Source organism: Nyctibius grandis, chromosome 2 (genome assembly GCF_013368605.1).
Source record: "Nyctibius grandis isolate bNycGra1 chromosome 2, bNycGra1.pri, whole genome shotgun sequence".
NCBI classification, from domain to species: domain Eukaryota; kingdom Metazoa; phylum Chordata; class Aves; order Nyctibiiformes; family Nyctibiidae; genus Nyctibius; species Nyctibius grandis.
In genome coordinates, this window is record NC_090659.1 from 109,444,598 (window position 1) to 109,468,580 (window position 23,983).

General features: G+C 38.1%; 1 protein-coding gene across 3 annotated transcripts in view; it reads left to right on the plus strand.

Moving 5' to 3' along the window:
- CWF19L2 (CWF19 like cell cycle control factor 2) overlaps nt 1-23,983 on the plus strand; it is a 76,849-nt gene that overhangs the window by 34,978 nt on the left and 17,888 nt on the right. For all 3 annotated transcript variants that reach the window (XM_068424939.1, XM_068424940.1, XM_068424941.1), the window contains 2 exons: nt 10,915-11,040; nt 12,274-12,411. In XM_068424939.1, coding sequence (XP_068281040.1) covers nt 10,915-11,040; nt 12,274-12,411 — 264 coding nt within the window. The remainder of the gene's footprint in view (nt 1-10,914; nt 11,041-12,273; nt 12,412-23,983) is intronic.

Consider the following 23,983-nt stretch of genomic DNA (forward strand, 5'->3'; position numbering starts at 1 on the left):
TGCACCCAGTTCAGCAAAGCTGACAGTTGCTCTGTCCTAAGTCCTGCCCCTGTGGTAGTTGCCAGCATAGGCTTACTGGTTTTACCGCTTCAAACTGATTTTGGACTGTTGGGACACAGGCAGTATGTGTTGGGTACTCCTGTGTATCAAGGAGTGCCTGAACCGCCCACATGTTCAGAAACCATCTCGTAACACAAGAGAGGCTGATTTGTGAATGTATTTGATACTGTATGAATCTGTCTTGCTATAATTTTGACCACCAAAGTGACAATCTCAATCAGTTCAGCCAGCTATATTCCAGGTATGGTACCTGAAGCAGTTTCCACAGAAGTGCTTTCCCAAATGGATGTCTCATTGATCCCAAAGTTTGGTAGCTTTGCCTCTGCTACCAATAACAAACATGAAGCATTTTGTTTCAGGCAGGTCTGTCTTTGGTTCCTTTGAGCAGCATGGCCAATGTCATACTGAAAGGTCCTGATACGTGGCTTTCCCTTATTTTCACTTCTGTTGGGAGAATTGGGGAGATGAATTGGGAAGCAGTGAAGGCAATTCTGAATGCATCTCACTAGGAAGGTTTTTTTCCTTCTTGATTAATTGAACATGGATCAATTTCCCAATTCAGTTCACTGTGTGACTGAATGAAAACTTGTGCTAGTATAAGGGAGTGTGCATGGGTGGCTGGGGTTTGTACAGAGGACAGGATCAATTCTTTTGACAGCAGTTCTGGTTTATTCTGCCTTAAAGTGAGCAAGAAACTACAGACTGAAGGGACTGTGAAGTGGTAGCTTAAATCCTGGGTTTATTTCTTTCTTTCTTTGTAAGTGAGAATAGAGGCAAACCTAGCTTTTATAGTTTGTTTGATTTAGGCAAGAGTTATACCCCAAGCAACCCTAAAATTGTGGTTTTGAAGTACAATTTTCAAATACTAATGTTTGGTGTTTAAAAACCTTACATTTATCAGCTGATATATTTCACCAAGTGTACAGATCCTGGTAAAACCATTTTGTTACTAGTTTTCGTTTTGGCTGAAGTCATCCATAGTTTTAGGACCTGCTGTTTGTGATGCATTTAGATGTTGCAAGTAGAGCTTTCCAACTGAAAGAAGCCAAAAAGCATGAATTTATACATCTTTCTGAACCTAGAATAGCAAGAAAATTGTAGAAGATACTGAAGCAGAAGAGAAGTCTATAGCTGCATCTTGAGTAAGCCCATGTGGGTAATTTTATAGCAAAAAATTTACCTTGAGGAAGAGGATTGTTGTTGGGTTTTTTTCTTTTTATTTCCTTCTTTGTTCTTGGTAGTTAGTGTGATGTTTCTATTAAATAAAGTGAACACCCACAAATAATAATGTGATAGATTTTCTGTGTATGAAGGTATCCCAGATTAAAATTCTGTGCAGGCTAAAACATGTTTGGATTCTCTTGATATGGAAAAAAAAATAATAGTAACTTTGTCTTAAACCATTTTTCAACAGTATTGAAGCAGTTTCTTTTATGCACTACCAGCCCTCATTTTGCCTGTCTTAACATTTGATTGGTTTTCAACTGCTAGTCTTCCATGTGTCCAAAGTGCAGAAAAGATGAAAATGTATTAGTTGAGTTCTTCTTAAATTGTTTGCAGCTTTTGAGTAGCTTTATAAATGGAATTCTTTTGCCTGAATTGAGATATGAATTTATCAATAAAATCTGTGTGGCTGGAGAGGTTAGTTATTTATAGATATTCCTTTTGAAAGCATATGAGTAGCTGTAATCTCGATTTTTGGTAGTTCATGAAAAATACTAGGGAATGTTGTTTGGGGATATTGGTTCACTGAAGCTGTTTAGGTTTTTCCACATTATTTTTTTTTTTTTTTCCCCCCATCATTTGTGCATCATCTTAAATATTTAATTTCTTAATTGCACTTTTTCCCTCTTCTTTCCTGTAGCTGATTTTTTTTATAAAAATATATCTATAAATAAACACACATATACACACATATATGTGTATGAAAACTAAATAAGAGGATAAGTGGTTTTTAACAGCCTCTGAACTGGTGAGCTATCATAAGTATTTTCCTAGTTAGTTGCCTGAATATGCAGTTAAGAAGATACAAATTTTCTGCTCTTCAGTAAGCAGAAGGGCTGTGAGAGGACACCACTATGTATCAGACTGCTGTAAGTTGAGAAAGCTCCTCAGTAACAATTTGGGGCCTTAAAGGCTATTGTGCTTAAATACTTGGGTCACATGTATACAGCTACAATGAATGCATATGCAAAGACCCTTTTTAAAAAGATGAATTAAAATGTAGATTGTGCTTGTTTTGTCTTTACATTTGAGCAGGAGGGAGCCTTCAAAGTCTACGGGATTCAAAAAATTGGGTGAATATGCAAAAGTGGCATTTGGTCCTCTATGTACAGTCTGTATTTCTGTCATCTGGAAGTGCTACACAACTCCTTGATTTGAGCGCATTGGTTATGAGGATGCTACCTTTGCCATTGTCAGTACCAGTCATAACTGACATAATTTATTCTGTATTTTTACGTAACAAAATATATCTGGAACATTAGCATTCCTTTGAGGCAGATCATTTGCAGTGTTTTTTGGTGGTACAAAAATTGGGAGGTAAAAGAGCAAGAGGCAGATTGAAAGCAAATGGAGAAAAGGTGATTCTTCACAGGATGGTTGCTCCAGGATGTTGTGGATGTTGGAAGCTTAAGTAGATTCAAGGAGAGACTGTACAAGTTCATGAAAAATAAATCCCTTGAGGATTATACAGAAGTGATGTCTGGCTCTTAATTGCTGAGTTGCAAATGCTTGGAGGCATCCTTTCTTTTTTCATTAGCCATTCACTTTTGGCTACTGCAGGAGAAGGCATGTTGGGCTTTGGTTTGATCCAGTGTAGCTGCTTTTATGTTTTAATCGGCACATGGAAAGCATCTTTATGACGATTCTAAATAATTTATGATGTGCATTATTTGTTTGGTTTGCCTTTTCAATTTTTTTTTTCCAGACTTTTTCCCATCTTTTATCATACTTCCATCATTATGCTCCCTGCATAAGAATTAGAGTCAAATCTGCTAAATGAAAACTAGTTTTCTTTTGCGCTGCTACAGGCTGACTTAATTCTGTTTCTGTTTTTTAATTAGGAAACATATTGACGTGATACAAAATTAGGTAAATCTAGACTCAGTTCATGGTGGTCGATGAATGTTGTATGAGTGTATGCATCTTTTAAAGCTGTTTTCCGTTTCAAATGAAGTATGGCCTATAAGAAAAAACCTTCTCAATGCTAAGCCGGTTACTGGGTTCCATAGCACTTAATCAGTATGCAGAAGACAGAAAGTAGTCTCTGCTGAGCGATTTCTAGAGACAATTCTTAATAATGATGAGTTGTGTTTAAAATACAAAATCAATAAAAAAATTGAATGAAAGGTAGAAGGTGATACTTTAAGCAAAATAACATGGTAGAGGATATACTATCAGAGAGTGTTGAAAAGAAGAGAGTGGAGTTCTGAAAAAGTAGGGAGAAACAAATACAGACGTTTATCATAGAATCATAGAATGGTTTGGGTTGGAAGGGACCTTAAAGATCATCCAGTTCTAACCCCTCTGCCACAGGGAAGCTGGAGAGGGGCTTTTTACAAAGGTAAGTAGTGACAGGAAGAGGGGGAATGGTTTTAAACTGAAAGAGGGGAGATTTAGATTAGATATTAGGAAGAAATTCTTGACTGTGAGGGTAGTGAGACACTGGCACAGGTTGCCCAGAGAAGCTGTGGATGCAGTGTTCAAGGCCAGGATGGATGAGGCTTTGAACAACCTGGTCTAGTGGAAAGTGTCCCTGCCTGTGGCAGGGTGGTTGGAACTAGATGATCTTTAAGGTCCCTTCCAACCCAAATCATTCTATGAATCTATGGTTCTATCTACCAATTTGATAGCCTTTTATGAGGACGTAACCCGGTGGATAGATGATGGTAAAGCTGTGGATGTGGTCTATCTTGATTTCAGTAAAGCGTTTGACACGGTCTCCCACAGCATCCTCGCAGCTAAACTGGGGAAGTGTGGTCTGGATGATCGGGTAGTGAGGTGGATTGTGAACTGGCTGAAGGAAAGAAGCCAGAGAGTGGTGGTCAATGGGACAGAGTCCAGTTGGAGGCCTGTGTCTAGCGGAGTCCCTCAAGGGTCGGTACTGGGACCAGTTCTATTCAATATATTCATTAATGACTTGGATGAGGGAATAGAGTGCGCTGTCAGCAAGTTCGCTGATGACACAAAACTGGGAGGAGTGGCTGGCACACCGGAAGGCTGCACAGCCATTCAGAGAGACCTAGACAGGCTGGAGAGTTGGGCGGGGAGAAATTAATGAAATATAACAAGGGCAAGTGTAGAGTCCTGCATCTGGGCAAGAACAACCCCATGTATGAGTACAAGTTGGGGAGAGACCTGTTGGAGAGCAGCGTAGGGGAAAGGGACCTGGGGGTCCTAGTGGACAACAGGATGACCATGAGCCAGCAGTGTGCCCTTGTGGCCAAGAAGGCCAATGGCATCCTGGGGTGTATTAGAAGGGGTGTGGTTAGCAGGTCAAGAGAGATTCTCCTCCCCCTCTACTCTGCCCTGGTGAGGCCGCATCTGGAATATTGTGTCCAGTTCTGGGCCCCTCAGTTGAAGAAGGACAGGGAACTGCTAGAGAGAGTCCAGCGCAGAGCCACGAAGATGATTAAGGGAGTGGAACATCTCCCTTCTGAGGAGAGGCTGAGGGAGCTGGGTCTCTTTAGCTTGGAGAAGAGGAGACTGAGGGGTGACCCCATTAATGTTTATAAATATGTAAAGGGCAAGTGTCATGAGGATGGAGCCAGGCTCTTCTCAGTGACATCCCTTGACAGGACAAGGGGCAATGGGTGCAAGCTGGAACACAGGAGGTTCCACATAAATATGAGGAAAAACTTCTTTACGGTGAGGGTGACCGAACACTGGAACAGGCTGCCCAGAGAGGTTGTGGAGTCTCCTTCTCTGGAGACATTCAAAACCCGCCTGGACGTGTTCCTGTGTGATATGGTCTAGGCTATCCTGCTCCGGCAGGGGGATTGGACTAGATGATCTTTCGAGGTCCCTTCTAATCCCTAACATTTTGTGATTCTGTGATTTTTGGAGACTCCATAGGGACACCTCTTTAAGGTGACAGGCCCCTTCACAGCTTTCAGTGAAGGGTGGAAAATAGCTTCAAATTGAGATTAATAAAGTTGTTTATGAGATTTGACAAAGGCTGTCCTAATATCGCCAGATTTAGTGATGTCCCCTTTATTTACTTTAATTTAATCAACCGACTTACCTAAACATCTTCATAATGTAATCAAGAAGCTCTCAAGCTTTTTAATTTTGTTTTTTTTTTCCTTAATCTTTTCAGGAAGTTAAATACTTATGTTTCTGATGAAGAATTTCTGCCTTTTTATATGTGTGTGTGTGTGCGCGTATATATATATCTAAGTCTGGGAAGGCCCCTTTGAAGTGGGAATGTACTATTGTCCCTGTTTTGGAGTGAGCTGAGCTGATCTGGCTCTTGACAGGACATCCATCATCTGAACAGATGTCTGTCAGCTGAAAAGGTAGTAACTTCCATTCCAAATGAGAAGGTAGTTGGTGGGAGCAGGTGAAGGTATGGGAAGACTGAGAGCTGTGTGCATGAAGGGAGTGATGTGGAACAGCACTTAGCACTCCCATGCTTTACTTGTAGGCAACAGTAGTGTAAGCTGCAACTGTAAGTACCAAGAAATGGAGTTTGCAATAGCTGAGGTGTAATTAAGTATTTAAGCAGTCATTTGGGAAATGGATATGTTCATTCTGCTCCCTGGTATTTTTTCTGAAGGTCTAGAATCCATGGGAGTGCCTTCATCATTGAGCTGTATGATAATGCTCAATTTTCATGCATGCTGATAAATTCTGTCTGGCTTAATGAGTCCTCCATGTCTATTCTTCACTCCTGCTGTACAGGTATTCCAGGCTTCCTCGTCCTCCTCCTTTCTCAGCTTTGTGGGTAGGGAAGTTATAGGAGATAGGTTTGTAATCTTCCTGAGCTGCATTGAAGTTAAATGAGTGAATGATATTCCTCCAGAATATTTTTACAAAAAGGTATGTTTTTCTGAATTAAATCTGTGGCCGCAGCCCTTTTTAATGAACTCAAGAGTGTTAATGATCACTGGATCTGAACTAAGTCAACCAGGGATAAAACTTAGGGATAAGGGTGCTTAGTCCAGGCATTCTGATTGTGGTTGGATATAGAATTGATGTTAAGCCATCCACCTCTGGCAAAATGGGAGCAGTTTTGAGCATGCTTGGAAGCATAACTTGATATGACTCTAGAACTCCCCTGATGAAAACTTAGGTGTCCATAAGATCTTAAGTGCTGAAGGGTAGACTAGTAGTTCAGGGATTACAGTTTTCTGTCCAAACTAAGATGACCTCACTTGTAGGTGATTCCTTGAGGCAGGTGTTTGCTTCTGGTCTTACAGTTCTGAAGATACCCAACATAATACGGATTTACACTATTTAGCAAAATGTTCGTATTGTACAAGGAAATTGAGGGGTCTCCTCTGTGCTGATACGAGTGATAGTGATTTTACTATCCATTCACCTGTCACTGGCTGACATTGAACTGCAGGCAGGCAATTGGCAGCTTGCTTCTTGGGTTCTGATAAAGAAAAATCAACATTACCACTAGTTTTCATATTAACCTTCTATCTATGTAAGTATCTATGTCTAATGGTAAGGATCACTCCGTGAACTTCTTTCTTTCTGATACCCAGCATTTAGTGTGTTCACAGCTGTGCTGTTTTCCTCTTTGTAAAATAATCTCAGAACTGTCAGTCATAGCTTAACAGGGTTTTTTGTTGGGATGTTTTTCTTTTTCCCCCTTCAGCTGAAGTAGAGATTAGGAGCATAATGCAGAATGGACATGCACTTGTTTTGGATAGCATCCCTATGTAGGTTGTGACATGGCTGTTGTGATACCTCTTCAATAGTGATCTGCCTTTCAAGTTTGAAATGACAGTTTAAAAAACTCAAACCAGAGGATTAGTTCTGGGTCCTCTCTTCTCTTGATTTGGGTCCTGGGACATGGTGCTTTGTGAACTCCAGTATTAAAAAAAAAAAAATTGTGTTCAGAATGCTCATAGAGATAATAAAAAGAAAATGACACCGTTTAGTTTCCTGTTGGTCTTTATTCAGTTTAAATAAAAGATTTATGTCAGACAAAGGATTCAGTTGACTGATTGCACTATTTCTAGATCAGGTAGCTCCTGTTTAGAAGTTTTGAACTCTTATACCAATTTATGGTAAGCATATTAAAAAAGAAAATACATAGTCGTCTTTTTTTTGACTCGTAGGTCATAAAAAGGTCTCCATGCTTTGTCAGGTAATAGTAATTGTAAAGTAGCTGATAAGATGTGCATTTAGCTCTGTTTGTTTCATTAGAGAAAACAGGTTAGAACTTGTTGACTGCAATAACAACAGTAAGCAAACTGTTTTTTGCTAAAAATAAAAGATTTCTTGCTGATATCTGTTGATTACAAGGAAAGCAAAGTCAATGTGGAGACTTGCAAAGCTTTACATCCATTGTAAATAAGCACTTGTAGTATGTTGTGAAGAACACAGGAAGTCTGCTTAAAGGCTGTTTTGTATCTGTAACAATGTTAAATGTTAAAATATAGAGTAGAAAATTGCTGAAAAACTTCTAACTGATAATACAAAAGATGTTAATCTGAAAATACATTTACAAGAAATCAGTTTCTGTTTAGTTTTATGGAGGGGAGAAGTGATAATTATATATATTTTAGTATTTGATAAAACTGATTATTTCACTCAGCCATGTTTCAAGGCTACATACTTATATCATTAAAAAGAATAAGACTTAGTTCAGAATGTTTTTCTACTGTATTTAGTCCAGAGCTAGAGCGGTTTTGGGAGAATGAATGGTTTAATCTTGTTTCAGTTGCCCATTTCCCTCTGTAATCTTACTGGTTTATGGGATCCTTTGAAAATGAGTTTTTTTGCAGTTCTTCTATGGGTAGTAAATTGGTGTAATAAATCACATGTGCATGATTAAGGGTAGCATTTTGGCCTCTAGCATTCTCATTACTTTGTATAATGTACAAGATGGAAAATACAGCTCAGGATGTGATTAGCTGGCTCACAAACTCATTTTTTGACTTACTGTCAACCAAGGATCCTAAGGTTTTTTTCTACAGAGTTGCTCCTTAATCTGTCTTCAGCCTTTGCCAATGCATGAGTTTGTCCCCAGGTGCAAGACTTAGCATTTGTTTGAAGTTCCTGTCAGCCAATTGTTCCAGTTTGTTGAGCTCCCTCTGAATGGCAACCGTACCCTCAAGTGTATCAACCATGTCTCCATCCCACCTATTTGTCGTCTCAGCAAACTTGCTGAGCGCGTATTCTGTTCCATTGTCCAGGGTGTTGAAGTTGTGTTGATCCCTCTATCAGCCCCTGAGGAATGGCAACTCTTAACAATGTGTTAGTTAAACTACGAGGAGTGCCAGTTAGACCTTGGAGTATTGACAACCTTTCTTTGAACCTGGTAATCCAGACAATTTCCCACCCATCTTGCAGTCTACACATCCCTCCAATTTGGTAACAAAAATACTATGAGACTGCATTGAAAATGTTGCAAACATCAAAGTAAACAACATTCCCAGTGCTTTTCTTGTGCACTGAACCAGTCGTCTCACCACAGAGGGCAGATTTATCAGGTGTGATTTGCCATTTGCAAATCCATGTTGGCTGTTCCCAGTCACCTTGCTGTTGTTGTGCTTTGAAGGGGCTTCCATGAAGACTTGTTCTGTAATTTTTCTGGGGACTGAGGTGAGGGTGGTCATCCTGTTGTTTCCCAGGTATTTCTTCATCTTTTTGAAGGTGACTATACATTTACCTTTTTCCAGAGGCATCCACAGATGACCACTACTTTTCAGATGTGATAGGGAGATACCTCTTGTCTAGCTTAATCAGTATATGCATCCTATCTAGATCCACAAACAAGCATATTTCCACTTTGCTTAAGTGGTCCTTAAGTTGATCCTTCTTTCCTGCAGGTAGTACTTCTCCAAACTCTACTGATAGGCACTGGGGCCTGAGAAGCCTGAGGGTAGACCTTGCTGATAAAGACTGGCAAGATATTGAGTGTCTTAGCCTCTTTCATCTTTCATGTCCTTTGTCACTAAGTCTTTCTTCTCTTTCAGCAGTGGACCTGTGTTGTCCTTGCTTGTAGAAGGATTTCCAGTACGCTCATAGAACCCCTTCTTTTTGTTCTGCATCTCTTGCTAGTTTCGGCTTCAGCTGTGGTTTTCCTAATTCTATCCCTGCGTTGCCTGGAAAGTGCTTCTGTGTTCTTCCTGGGTAACTTGTCTCAGGTTCCACCTTCTGTAAGCTTCGTTTTGTTTTTGTTACAAGTTCCCCGTTTAGCCAAATAGTACATCAAAGGGACCCTTCTGATCCTCTGTGGAGGTTGTCCTTGAAGATGAACCAGCTCTCGTGGGCACCTTTGTTGTTCATGACCATCTCCCATGAGATCCAGCCAAGCAGATCCCTGAGTAAACTGGAGTCCATTTTACTACAATCCAGGGTTTTTCTTTGTTCTGTTACTTGCTTTGCTCACTTCACTTAGAACCTTAAGCTCCAGTATCTCGTGGTTGCTGCAGCCAAGGCAGCTGCTGACTTCTGTGTCCCTGATTAGACTTTTTTTTAAATTTATGAGTAGAAAAATCTGTAGAGCAGCACTCCTAGTCAGTTTGTTCAGCAGTTGTGTCAATACTTGTCCTCAATACATTCGAAGTCTGGATTGCTTCTGCCCTACTGTGTTGCTCTTCCAGCAGATGAACTGGTGGTTCTATTCCACCATGAGGACAAAGGGTAAGTGTGTGAAAGCTTCCCTTGTTGCCCTGTGCTGTGTGTGCCTCCTACCTCACATCTCCAGCACCTCAAGAGCTTGGTTTAGTCAGGTTTGGAATATATCCGCCTTATGATTTCCAAATTTCTTTCGGTATGTAGAAGCAGTAATTAAGTACAAGTGTAGTTTATGTGAGACTGAATGTGCTTGTCATCAAAAGGCAAATGACTTATTTGGCATATATCTGGTAAGCGCTTGTTTTTGTTTCCATATATTTCAACACACAAACAGATGATTTCAACATTGTAATTTCTGCCTCAGTCTATAATTTAATCAATGTACATCTACTTACCTGTTTTTCTTCTTCACCATAGAGAGAGATACTTCTGTTGAGCTGTTTGTATCTCCTATTCTGCGTATCCTAGAAACAAGATTAAAAAATTTTTGGTATTACATTGTGATAAGTGATCTGTACTGGTGATAGGTGCACTGTTAGGGAAAAAAAGACTGATCTAATGGAATGTGTTGAAAAGCAATAGCTAATGTTTTGGCTAGTTTGTTAGCCAAGTTTTGAAAGGAAAGAAATACACCAAACACAACCCCCCAGCACCCATAATCCACAAAAAGCCCAGAAGCGGTAATGTGCTGCAGCTTTTCAGATGGTTTTCAGAAATACACCGTTACATTGGTGGTCGTGTATATTAATTCAGTATTATCTATTTAAGTCTTCAGAAGCATTGTATTGCTTCTGGGGATGAAGCTTTATGAGAAAGAACCAAGAATACAAACTTGGTTCTTTTTGGAAAGGGTCTGTTAACTCTGCACTTAACTTGCTGAATATATTTTTAATATTCTGTTCTTTTTGGATGTGGAAAAGAATACCTTGTGTAAGGTAATACTGTCTCTTTGAACTGTAATGAACATGCAAAATGTGAAGAATCTGTTATTTAATCTTTAGGATTTTAAACATTTGTTTAGTGTGGATTAGGTGTTTCTTTTGGTTTTGTCTGTATCATCTGTTTTAAAATATATCTTAAAACCTGACGCAGGCTTCAAGCCGTCAAGAAGATGAACAAGTGGTCCTTGTCAGAACAGATCAAAGTGGAAGGGCATGGCCTGTGACCGCACCAGCTGAACCACAGGAGCCAAAAGGAGGACGGAGAAAGCGACAGATGGCAAGTTTTACAAATGTGCATATTAAAGTGTAATTCTGAAATGATTTTGTAGTTCTACTTTTATCATGCTGTAATTAATGAGTGTCTTATCAGAATGTCAATAGGTAGTTAAAAAGTTCCTTTCAGAAGATGATTGTAATTAAGTGTTAGAGTACATATTTATGAAGGATATATTAAGTTTATTTCCAGACTGCGTTTCCCTAGGGATCACTTTAGGGCTTACTTAAATGCACATTCAAGGAAAAATAAGTTTTTCAGATTATCACAGTCTCTTAGCCAAGTAGTTTATATTACATAAAGTTATGTAAATAATGGAGATTAGCAGAGGTGAATATTTCCAAAATAAGAAAGATTTTACTGAGATACTCAAGTCTCAGGGGCTAATTTTCCTTTTCTCCTGATCAAAAATACTGCTACTGCTGATAATAAAAATTATGACCTAATATTTGTAATGAAGTGCTTTGGGGAACAGTGTGAAGCTTGGAGGCTGGAGCAGTGTTTTGTTGTTAAGATATTTGCTTGCAACAGTAAATAAACTAATATTTCGATCCTTTTGGGGTAAGAGGAGATGACAATACCTCATATTTCTAGCAAGTATGTTCTTGATTAGTAGGACAGCTCAGTTTGTAACACTGCTATGGAGGAGTAAAAGGCACAAGAGGGTGAGGAATTGGTTGTCATCTTCCTGTTTTTTCCATTTTGGAAAATGCCATCTCTGCTTTATGTTAATGACCATTCCCTATGCTCCTTCAAGATTTAGTTTAGTCCTACCCTAAAGGACAAATTCTGTTCTTTTGTGCAGTCTAAGATGGCAACATTTGCTAGCAGAGGTACCGCATTTATACAAGTTTTCAGTATTGTCTGTGATTGCTGTGTTTCAGTAGTGTCTGTGACTTGACAATTCAAAAGCTTCTGTAAATAATTATTTTTTGGAATATTCCATTTTTGTGAGCTAATGATCTATTTCAGTGAATTACTGAATGTTGTAGCTCTGATTGATAGCTTAAGGATATAAAGGATATAGCGATTGTGGGAAGAGGCTATATTTTTATTTAGACCTACTGATGCAATTGAGGAAAGGGGAAGATGTTCTTTTCCTTAGGTCAAATGAAGCAGCAAGCCCAATTGTTTCAGATGTGCTTAGCTTGATTCGTGATTCTTTAAACTTGTTGAAATTTTGTAGTTGATCTTTCTCACTAGGTTAATATTTATTTTCAATATGTTTGTTTCCAGGTCCCTACTCATATAGATAAAGAAAGAGTAAGGTATTTTCAGGATGATGATACTATGAACCTGAAGGATTTGGTCAAAAATGAGAAGATGAGAACAGCAGAGGATCAAAACTCACTGTTCATGCGTATGGCATCAAAGGTAAAGTGTCATATATATGGCTGCTTCATAAGCATTTTTTTGTTAGAAATATCAGGAAGGACATGAGGCCTTGGTGCTCTAGGTGTGTGGCTTTTGGTTGAGAATTCTGGTTGTCTGGAATAATAATAAAGTCTGTTGTAAGATGGTCCTGGCAGATGTTATGAAAGTGATGGAAACCTGCATGCATGCAGGATATGTGATGTGTTCAGTTCCTTCATAGAAGTGATTGTGCTGTTCCTCTGCTTGTAGAATTTGATGCTTTTGAGGTGAATACTTTAGAGTGTGTTGCACATTAATAGGTTACTTATACCCAACAAAGCAGGTTTTCCCCATATCAGTGACTAATAAAAGCAGTATTTTCTTAGTGTTTAGAATGTCTCTTCCATCTAAAAGTTACAAGAATCAATGAGTTTTGAAGCAAACTACCTGAAATTCTGTCAGGATGTCCTGGATAATGAGATAATTCATGCTGGTGGGCCACACAGATTTATATATTATGGTTCTGTAAGTGATTCCAGCTCACAGACAGGTACTGCAGTGCAAATGGAATGAATAATTTCTGTCATCCAAACTGAATAACAGAGGATGCTTTCTGTGCTTATTATGGAAGTTTTTGACAGAGGTGATTTCCAATAGCTACAACATAGAGTTTCTGTAGCATGCTTCAAATTTTACTAGGTTACTGCTCCAGTATTTTGTGCACCACTGAGCAGGTTTTGAAAAAGCTTGTTAGGATGGAATTAGTATCATCACAGACAAAATTTGTTTTTCCATTTACGTAGAGGCAGACAAGATCCTGGAGAGTAGGTTTTGGTTGTGGTTTTTTTTTTCTTCTTAAAATTCTCCTTCTTCAGGTGATACTTGAAAAAATCGAAAAAGCCAGGATAGTGCCCAGTGGAAAATATTTAACCTGATGCTATAAACTATCTGGCAGGAAATTATCAGAACTTTAGAAAGTAGTGTGGTTTATGCATCTTCTCATTCAGCTGCTTCTGGTAGAAGTTCTCATTCTCTCCCACTGGCATACTCAAAGAAATGATGCTCTTGAGCTCCAGTTAAATAAACGCGTCTTGTTGCCAGTATTTGATTTCCTTCTTTACCTTCCCTTCCAAAAAAAAAAACCTCAAACACATAAAACTTTGCTTCAAAACCTGTATAACAGTGCAAACTATTAACTATAGTTAACTTGCATATCTGTCATGCAAACATTTACAAGTAAATGAAAATGTAAGGACACAATAAAACTTTGTACTGTCTGCATCATAAGATAACAAGCATAACAGAGAGAAATGGTTGCCATTTTCCCAAGGACGTTATTCATCTTAAATTGTATTGTCTCCATTAAGTATTTTATTTAGAAGAGGTAACTTCTGTGAAGAATGGTGGTTAGGGGTGTGTGCTTATGAATGTCTATGGTAAAATGTAAGTGGAATGGAATTTTAAAAAAACTTTCAACTCAAGGCTATGCATTGAAGGTGAGTTTGTAAATCAATAATAACATGTCTTTCTGAAATTGTTATTAATGTGCTCAGTTTGTCCTGTGTTAGTCTGATTTTTTCATGTGACTGCTTCCACTGAACAGTTTACAGGATTTTGCACTCTGATTCTTTTCAGAGATGTGAAAATAAAACCAGGCTAATTTGAGCTTCCTGAATTTGGTAATAGCAAATGTTTGCAGTGCCTCTCTGAAGACATAGCGGAGAGTGCTCTCAAAAAGGGAAATATTTTTTTGCTTGGATTTTTCCAAACTCAAATGAAAGGCCATTCAGACTGTATAAATGCACACGTTTCTTCACTTCAAACTGGAAATAATGTTTGACTCTTAGAGCATGTTCAGTTGTCCTTGGTTTAGTTTTTGTATTTTTGACATTATATTATGTAATTATTAATGCTAGGAAGACTAGCAAACTTCAAGGGAGATCAAAGATTTCTATACTGTTTAGTTTTGTAAGCCTTCAAAGGAAAAATTCTAATAATTTTTCTTTGTAATTTTTTTTGTTCTGTTCTTTTTTTCTGTTCAATTTTGAAATGCTGTCAGTTTTCCAAGTTCTTGATGACTGAGACACTTAATGCAAGAGGAGCTATATGCGATTCACTCAGCCCAGTATTCTGTGTCCAGCTGTGACTGCTCAGGAGAAAGACTAGAACAGGTCACAGTTCCAATGATGCAGCCTTTGGGTACTTTACTGGCCTTTAGCAATTTGGAAGTTTTTATGGTACTTCCTTACCTGGTATTCCTGTCTGCTTTTGGTTTATGGATAGTTATGTTAATTGAGGATTGGACTGAGTATCCCGTTACTTCCTTTCTGTGGCTCCTCATCTCCCATTCTATCATCTATACCTGTTGCTAAAAGGTATGAGCTGTGATTATTGAATTTGAAGAAAACAGAAAACCAAATCCTGTATGCATAACATCTTTGCTTAGCATTCTTGTACCTGCAGCCAGTTCCTCAAAGGTTTTAGTTACTTGCACTGTGAGGGTTTCTGGGACAATGTGAAATTTGATCTGTTTAAGAATGGTGCAGAAATGGCCTGGATCAGTATGTTGCTGTTGTAAAAATAAAGATTCTGTACAAATGAAGGTGAACTTTGGCAACTGAACTTCTGCATCCATGTAGCAGAGGAAGATGCAATATAGTGTTTTAGCTTTTCTAAAGAGGCAATTATGAAGAAATGTGGAGTCTATTTAGTGGGAGTTTAAGATGAGTACATAAAGAGAAAATGCTTGCAGGTTACGAGGGACTCTCTAGTACTCGGTGCTAATTGCACATGTATGCCACTGGTGAAAACATTCTAAGGGAGTGAACACCCTCCCAAAATGGGATAAAACTTTATTTAATTGTTTTTATTTAAAAATAAATCCAAGGGTGGGTGAACAGAAGAATTAAGAGCTTCTGGAGATTAAAAGAAAAATCAAATCCAGAACTCAACCGTTATTTAAAAAGTACTTGCCGTGTCCAAGTAAGGAGAATGAAAAAGAGCTTGAGCATAGCAGGCTTAGAAGTAAGCTTTGATAAGAAAGACTGAAAAATTATCTTGAGGGAATTACTTTAAGTAATTATTTTGAGTTTACTAAAAGCATAAAACTAGGAGTTAAATTCATTGGAAGCAAGAAGCCTGCAGGAATGCGGTGTTGAAAAATCCTGATCATGGGATAATTAGAGCATTTTGGAAAGATAAGTGCATGCCAGAAGAACTAATGAACTGTTTGCATTAGTGTCCTCTATAAATGAGGTCAGGATGATTCTTTTGCATGAGCCATTATTTACAGGGAATAAATGAAAAACTGTCTCAAGTAAACAGTGTCAGTAAATGACTGTTAGCTCAAATTTATAAAATCCATTATTTTGAAAAGAAACTTGAATTTGAGATGAATATTAACAAATGACTGGAACCTATTGGTCCTCACTTAAGTGGTTTGAAAGAAGTCAGGTGTGACATGCTGAACTATGAACTGCTGAGTATAGTCTTCATTCATCCTGAGGAACAGAAGATGGCCAGTATAGTGGCAATCTTTAAAAAGAAAACAGAGGGCAGGAGTAAATGGTTATTTTTTATTATAAAAAGAGATTACCAATGGATTTATCACGAATCTCTTCTGTTCAACACATGCATAAGCCATCTGGAGGAAGAGATACTTTATGACCTGACAGTTTGTTATTGTTACATAATTATTCAGGACTGTCAAAAATAGAGGTCATTGTAAATTGTAAATTATAGAATTTCAAAATACAAAGCTGGGATTTTTCTAACATTGTGAAACTTATATCTGAACTGATTCTTAAGATTCACTTTAGAGAGTTGCTGGAGAGACATACGTATTTTAGTGGTGTGAGTCATCTGTCCTATTTTGAATGCCATCTGACAGGCATTATGGGTATAAAAGGAATTAAGATGTCTAGCTCAGACACAGGAGATTATGCTATAGATCTCTCAAATAAGGAGAAAGGGATCCCGCCATAGTTATTGAGGCAATTCAGATGAAAGTCAGGGTTGATGAATGCAAAATAATGGTAATTGTGAAGCTGAATGAACTATGCATATACCACAACAGGCTGTTACTGCTTGATTTGAGAGTCATTGTGAATCCGCAAACATCATCTTGGTGCTGGTGAGATTGTGAAAAAAGGGAATTTAGAACCAATTTAAAACATATAAGGCTACTGTAGTGCACCCATGGTGCACCCATAGCTTGAATGGCACCTAAGCTCGTAAAGCATACCCTGTGGTCAAAGGTACAGAATGGCGGCCGTCGGAAGAAAACCTAAGGAAGCTAAAATTTCTTCAGTTGGGCAGGGAAAAAAGGCAGCTGTAGACTGGAACACACAGCTAGCATAAAAGTTTAATAGAAAACAATTATTTTTGTTTCTCATATGTGAAGTGGTCACAGAGCAGAGTTTAACATGAAGAAGAGTTTTGTTTGTTTTTTTCTTTCAGTGGAGAAGGAAATCGTAGAACTCATGCTGTAGAGCATGAAATGCTGCGGAGGCCTGAATTGTGAGTGGGAGGAAAAAGGATACAGTGCCTTTGTGAAGTACAGTTTCATTGGTAAATGTTAAATAGGGACATGTAGGTAGGATTTTGGCTCAGGATATCCACAGTGAATGCTGAGAGCTGCAAGCGTGTAGCAGAAGTGTCAATTCTACGCGCTTTTTTTCTGCTTTTCCCTGTACGTTTTAGACATTGCTGGAGATTGATTTTGCAACTTAAAATGATCACACTGGGTTAGAGCGAGCAGCTGAGTTTAGTGTGTTTCATTCTAACGGTTTCTTTCTTTTTGTTTGACTTTTGTTTGGTTTTGTTTTGTTTAAGGATAAAATTTTTAAATAATGTTACAGGAATGTATTGTGTTCCCTGGCTTATGCAACTGCTTTATTTAGGACTTTTTAGAAGGGCATGTAGTGATAGGATGAGGGGTAACAGTTTTAAACTGAAAGAGAGTAGTTTTAGATTAGATATTAGGAAGAAATTCTTTACTGTGAGGGTGGTGAGACACTGGAACAGGTTGCCCAGAGAAGCTGTGGATGCCCCCTCCCTGGTAGTGTTTAAGGCCAGGTTGGATGGGGCTTTGAGCAACCTGGTCTAGTGGAAGGTGTCCCTGCCTGTGGCAGGGGGTTGGAACTAGATGATCTTTAAGTTCCCTTCCAACCCAAACCGTCCTATGATTATTTTAGTTTGGGAAGGCTCTGAAGTTCCTACTGACTTCAATAAGCTTTGGATCAGGTGCTATGTACTGTGTTTCTTTTTTGTTACTAGGCAAAGATGCACTACATCACATTATTTTACTAGAACAAGCTGCTTGAATGAATAGCTGACTCTCAACTAATCTTTTGAGACTGAGCCATATTATTTATTAACTAAATATGTGCTCCAAGTAGATGTTCTTGTCAATTACTGTTCAAGATGAGGTTGTTCTCTTTTGGCTGTACAAAGATTCTGTTGCAGTGGATTTTTAGTTCAAATTTTAATTCATAGTACTGAAATCCTCCAGTCCCATGCAATGTCACATTTAGGTTTTGAAGGTATTTGTGTTTGGCTTTCACAAAAAGAAGCAATCATAGATGTCAGTTCTTCTTCTCTGTTAAAATCTGAAATACTTTTAGTAGTTTCTCTACAGGTGATTCCCAGCTCATGTCACCACACAATGCGATGGTCTTCCCCAGATGGCGATTGTTTCTTGATCCTAAATTAAGAAACTGGCTCCTAGGCATTCTGAGTTTTCCATGTCTTTCCATGTCTGTAGAACGCATTCTTGTTCACAGCATTACAGGATCAGTGTTGGTGCTGAAGTGTTGGCAGCAGTCTGAAAAATTTGAGTGTGATCACAGATATTCTAGATGGTTTCTTTATGTACTTTATAAACCTATGCTACAGAGTGTATCTGCATTATGATCTGAGGGCACAGTGAGACAATCTTCAAAAATCTTGCATCTCTCCTCAGTATATTCAGCAAGGTGTTTTTATGTCCAGCAGGAAGTCTAGCAACCAAACCTCTTTTGTCAGTTTTAGTTTGATAACAGTACACAAATTTGACACATACGAATTACTTTCTGTTTGTGCCTTCATTTGAGAAGTGGAAAAAAATATCCACACAAATGAATCTGTCATCTTTCAGAAGAGCAGTCTAGCAGGAGGAGACTGCTGAAAGTCTGTAAATGATATCCTACCTAGGATGGGAGAGGGGAGATCCAACTCCTTAAATTCTGTTGAATAATTTCATTCATTTTAGCAGTCTGAACTGCTTTTGTTGAGTGCTTGTTGTGATTTCTTAGGCATGGCTGCTGGGATAGAAGAAGTTATCCATTGCAGACAAAGCAATTGCTTTTAAAGAATGAAATATAGGGCATATTTTTACCAACAACCTTCTTTAAGGATCTCTGTTGCACAATTGCTTCTCGTTACAGTGTTGTTTTTGCTTCTAATGTCAAACCTGATGCCAACATAAATTGCAGGAGAACGGATGTTTGAGGGGTGGTTCATCCTTGGGCTCAGTTGGATGCCTCTTTTCAACTGAATGGAAAATGAACCAAAATTTGTTTGAATTACCAAAAATATTTTTTTTTTTTAATCTGTTGCATTTGTTACTTGTCTTAAAATTGCTGGCTGCTCAGCCAAGTAAAAAGAAAAGTTAGACTACAAACTTAAGGAGCTTCTGCTACCATAATATAGCCAAATATGTCTGGGTTTTTTTTGTTGTTGTTGTTTAGAGCTTCTATGTTATGGTCAGATTATATTTTCCCCTGTTGTCTGTATCTTGTTCAGTCCAGTGAATGTTCAGTGTCTGGCAGCAAGGTGGCTCTCCAGTCCTTACAACTCTTTAGTTATGCAGTGTGATCACCCTTATTGCCACCGTTAATCCAACATGGATTTAGCAATGTGAACAGAGGAGCCTAAACCCTCCCTGTCTTCATCACCTCAGTCTTGTGCAGCATGTTTACTCCTACTCCTGTGATGTGTTGGACCAGCCAGCAGTGTAATTCCCTGTGCAGTTGTGGCTGTGGCCAGCTGTGGTTACCGCTAAGCACAGAGACTACAGCACTATTATTTCCTTCATGGATTTTCCCAGGGCTTTTATCACTTTCCCAGACTATGCCAAAAAGACAATTCCAGCCACGTGGCTGTTGAGGACAGGGGAAATGGGCACTGCTCTCACAAATGGGAACAGAATGAGAAAGACGGACTAGCATATTTTCCAGCTTTTGCACAGCTCAGTGTTCTGCTCCACATGAATGTCACTTTCCTGATATTTAGTGTTTTATGGTCTTTTGAATTATATACAGGCTGGTTGTTATGAATCTCTGAAGATAATGACATAATTGCAGTTTTGTAAAGGGAGATGGTGATGTTGAAATAGAGAGATATCATTCATAAAAGGATTTACTTTCTTAAATGGGACTTGGAAGAAATGTCAGTACATAGACCCAAAATCTCTATCCATGAAACTTCTGTCTAATCCCATTGGCAAATGAAAGTCAAATGAAGGTCAAAGAACGTGATCTCATGCCTGACTCCCGCACAGATTCACAGCCTGAACATCTGTTGTGGTCAAGCTGTACTCCTCCTTACAAGTCTTTTTCCCAGCTGTAAAGTTTCCTTTTCTCAAGAGCTACACGAGATCAGATGGAGGGAGTATGCTGTCTCTTTGCTATTTGTTTGCCTGTTGAGCCTGTGTTTTAGATTTAGATGAAAAGCAAATTCTGATTTATCATTCTCCTCTTGCCCATTCTTCTTTTTCTAGTCATGGTTCTAATACAACACTGGCTTAGAACAGACCCTTCTGTTCACAGCAGGCTGATGTGGATGTCAGTTGTCTCAAACAGTTTGAAATACAGCCTTTCCCACAGCTGTCCTGTGCATGCTGTTATGTCAAACTTAAGAACATAATGAAAAAGCTCCAAATCTTTAATTTTCAGTGGTGAAAAAGCTTTTTTTATACAAAAATTAAAACCCCAACACTAATCACCTTGATATATGGAAAACAGCAGGCCTTAAAGTCTGATTCTCTCTTATTTCACTGTTATGCCTAAAGGAAAAAAAACCTGTTTGAAGTTACTGTATTTCTACTTTTTGCTTTCTTCAGCTTGGAAAGCAGATTGGGGTCTCACTGCTACAGAAGCATGACTACAGGATACAAAATTCAACAAAATATTTGAAAACCAATTTTTTTTTTTCCTGCCAGTTTTAGAGTACAAAATAAGTGTGAAGTCTTAGGTTTTCACTACTGATAGCTTTAAGTAACCTGTCTGTACTTCCTTTTGCCCTTGACTGTTGTAAGTAGTTCAGTTTTCCCAAATTCATGCTGTTAAGACTTAATGTAATTCTTTCACTTATGTCAATAGATGCTTGTGGGTGTATAGAGACTAATTTCTAGAACATTACCTCAATAGAAATTACCTTCTACTTGTATGCATAAATTCTGCTAAGGCTTTTTTTTTTTCTTTTTTATTACGTTTTACTAAAAGAAAGTAAATTTGTGTTGTTGAAAGAAAGATTAATTTGTGTTGTTGAAAGAAAGATTAATTTGTGTTGTTCATCACACCATTTACATTTTGTCTATAAACTCATTTTATTTAAAAACCTCTGCAGTAATCAATAATGTGAATTTAAGCAGTGAAAAATACAGAACTATATTAGTAATGCTGACCTTCATTTATGGATTTAGTAAAGAGATATGCTGGTATTACATGTTTGCAAAAAGAGAATTTGCATGTTGACTTTCCTTGGTTCTGAAGTCTTTAAAACGGAAAATTGCTTTCAGCCTTATCATTTTTACTTGCTTTGCAAACCTACCTCTTGCACATCTTTGCATTTCTGTCACCATAAACCAAAATAATAGTCTAGAAACACTTTAAAAGCTGAAGTGAAAAAAGCAGAATGTTGCTGGTGCTACTGTTATGTAGTAAAACTTTTTCTTCTCTTTCTTCACATGGTGAAGCCATTGAAGCACAGTATTTAATAGCCATGATAAAACTCTAACACAGCTCTGGTGCACTGTTGCTTTTTACATTTACTTAAAGATATATGCATATGAATGGTTTGCTGTAAAAGAATTAATATGAAAACTCAAGAGAAAATAATTTCCAACACCTTGCTCTGCATTATGCTACATTTCAGTTCAATGTGCTAAACAACTTTCCCTGTATATTGTGTGGACACAAAGTTATTGCTGTTCCTGCATGTGGAAACAAATCAACAGCAGTGACAGCTGGGTTAGGAAGGATGACCTTGGAACAGGAGGAACTGTGTAGAAGCAGCCCGTACTAAATGGCTGCATAAGCATTTGGCATTCTTCGTTTGCAGCAAATCTTGTAATCTTAACATCATGAAGACTTGTGCAGGACAGTTTTTTCTAGGCATTTAAGTTATGGCCAGGGATAACTGTGAAGTTAAATGCTAATCACACTTTTAATAGCAGAATTGTGTGGCTGAAGGTATTTTGTTTGGCTTACATTTCATTTCATTGACTTGTATATAAAATTTTATCTGTCCTAATAAGTAATTATAGCAAAATCTACAGTTTTCATTTCAAATAACTGAAGCAAAAAGGAGCGTGGTCCCTAACCATTAAGCAGTACTCTGCTGTTTGTTTATTGCTTGACTTCTGCTGCTCAAATGTGATTCTGAACTACCTTGCTCATCAACATGATTAATAATATTTTCCCGTCAATGTCATAGGCCTTAAAAACACTCTGTGTGTTGATAATGTTAAATGTTAAAATCCTTTGATACTGTATTTAACATATTATTTATTTCACTGGGATGATAGGTTTGGGAAATGCCTATATGCTGAATTATATGTTGAATTAAACCTACAAGTTCAGATGTCTGTGGTTGTAGGGAGACTGGAGCTGTAATAAAATGAGCATGAGAAAATTCTGCCTTGATTTGGCTTGAGCAATTGCTACTTGAGATCTGAAAGACTGTTTTCTGAGGTGATTTTGTTGTAAACAATAAGTGCTAAATGCTGAATAAATTTAAATGTGATGAGATGTATTCATATGTCACTCAGGTTTATATACTAAAATAATAGTTTATTCTTCCTTATTGCAGCTTCCCAAAATATATTATGAGTACAACATTCCACAAATATTAACTCTGTCATTTAAAGTTGAAGACGTCAGTGTTGCCATGGCAATTAAAACCAAACTGATACATATTATACAATCTATAGACTTTTTCCACAAATTTTCCAAGCAGATGCACTTTTATTAGTTTATATGGAAGTAACTTTAACTATGATTGCGTTAGTGAGAAAACAGGAAAAGCAATTCAATAGCTGCATACAAAATAGAACAAGAAAATGAGCAGAAACGTATATGTACAAAAAAAAGCTGAAAATAACCCACGCTAGAAAGACGCAGGTGTATTTTGTTACCGTGCTAATTGTGTTTAATGGAATTCCCTGTTTCATCCTCAAATTTCAGAGAAATTCAAAGAGGGAAAAAAGTGTACTCAGGGTATTACATAGGAATAATCCCTAATGATTAGGAGTTCTGTCTCCTGAGGTTTCCTTTCAGTATCACAATGACATTAAATTCTTTAGTAGGGCTTTCTTTCCAAGGGGTGCACCCAAAGAGCAAGTAATAGCAGAGGGAGAGACAGGAGACACAATGTGCAGCACACTTCAGATGGCGTGTGTAGGCAGCCAGCAGTGTGTAAGACTCCAGGAGTTTTACTGTAGCTATAAGAAAAACAAAATCAGTTTAAAATTAAGCTATGAGATACAGTTCCATTGTCAGAAAAATGGGGCTGACCCTGGAGCGTACCTGACACATCTACAAGAGCTCCTTTTGGAGATATCCACATGCCAAGGTGCCTAATGGCTTCTGTAACATGAAAAATGAAAAAAGACGGCAATTATTTTATGAAAAGAATGTTATATAATGAAATTATTTATGTAATATATTCATATTATTCATGCTAATTATAATGTTAAGAATTTCATCAGCAAATACAACATTGTAATTTTTCCCTCTCTCAAATCATTCTCCTTTATGCATAGTCAGATGCTGATCTGTTTCTGAATTCCTGTGCTGAAAGGTTAGCGATCTCTCGCCTTGTTTTGGGTTTTGGCCACATTTGCACACATTAAATCTGTCCAAATGAGAGCCCTAAGGATGACTTTTATCTGTTCCTGAAAGAAGTTTGGATGCCTTCCCTGGCTGCTGTTTAAATTTTTGTGTATTAACAGGCTTTCTTGGCCAGGGCAAGCAAAACTGTGATGCCGTCCCTGTTGGTTAAACCAAAACTGCATCCAGGTTGTGGAAAAGGGATCCCCTGTCAGATGGATGGTAGAAATTTCACGGTGGTATAATTACACCGCGAGGTGTAGGAGGCTGTATCATTTTGCCTGGTGTTGAGTCCCAAAGCCATCTGTGTATTCTCTGGTTAACCGGTGCTTGCCAAAAGAGAAGGAAAAGTTGGAAAACAGAAGGGGCATATGAAGGATGAATGTGGCAGGTGAGCCCAGAACAAAAAAGTGAAATGAGAGAGAAAAGACAAGGGACTGTGGAGATGATCTGTCTTAAGAGAACATCAGTTTAGGTTTGCTCTTGGTTTTGGCTAGTGTCTG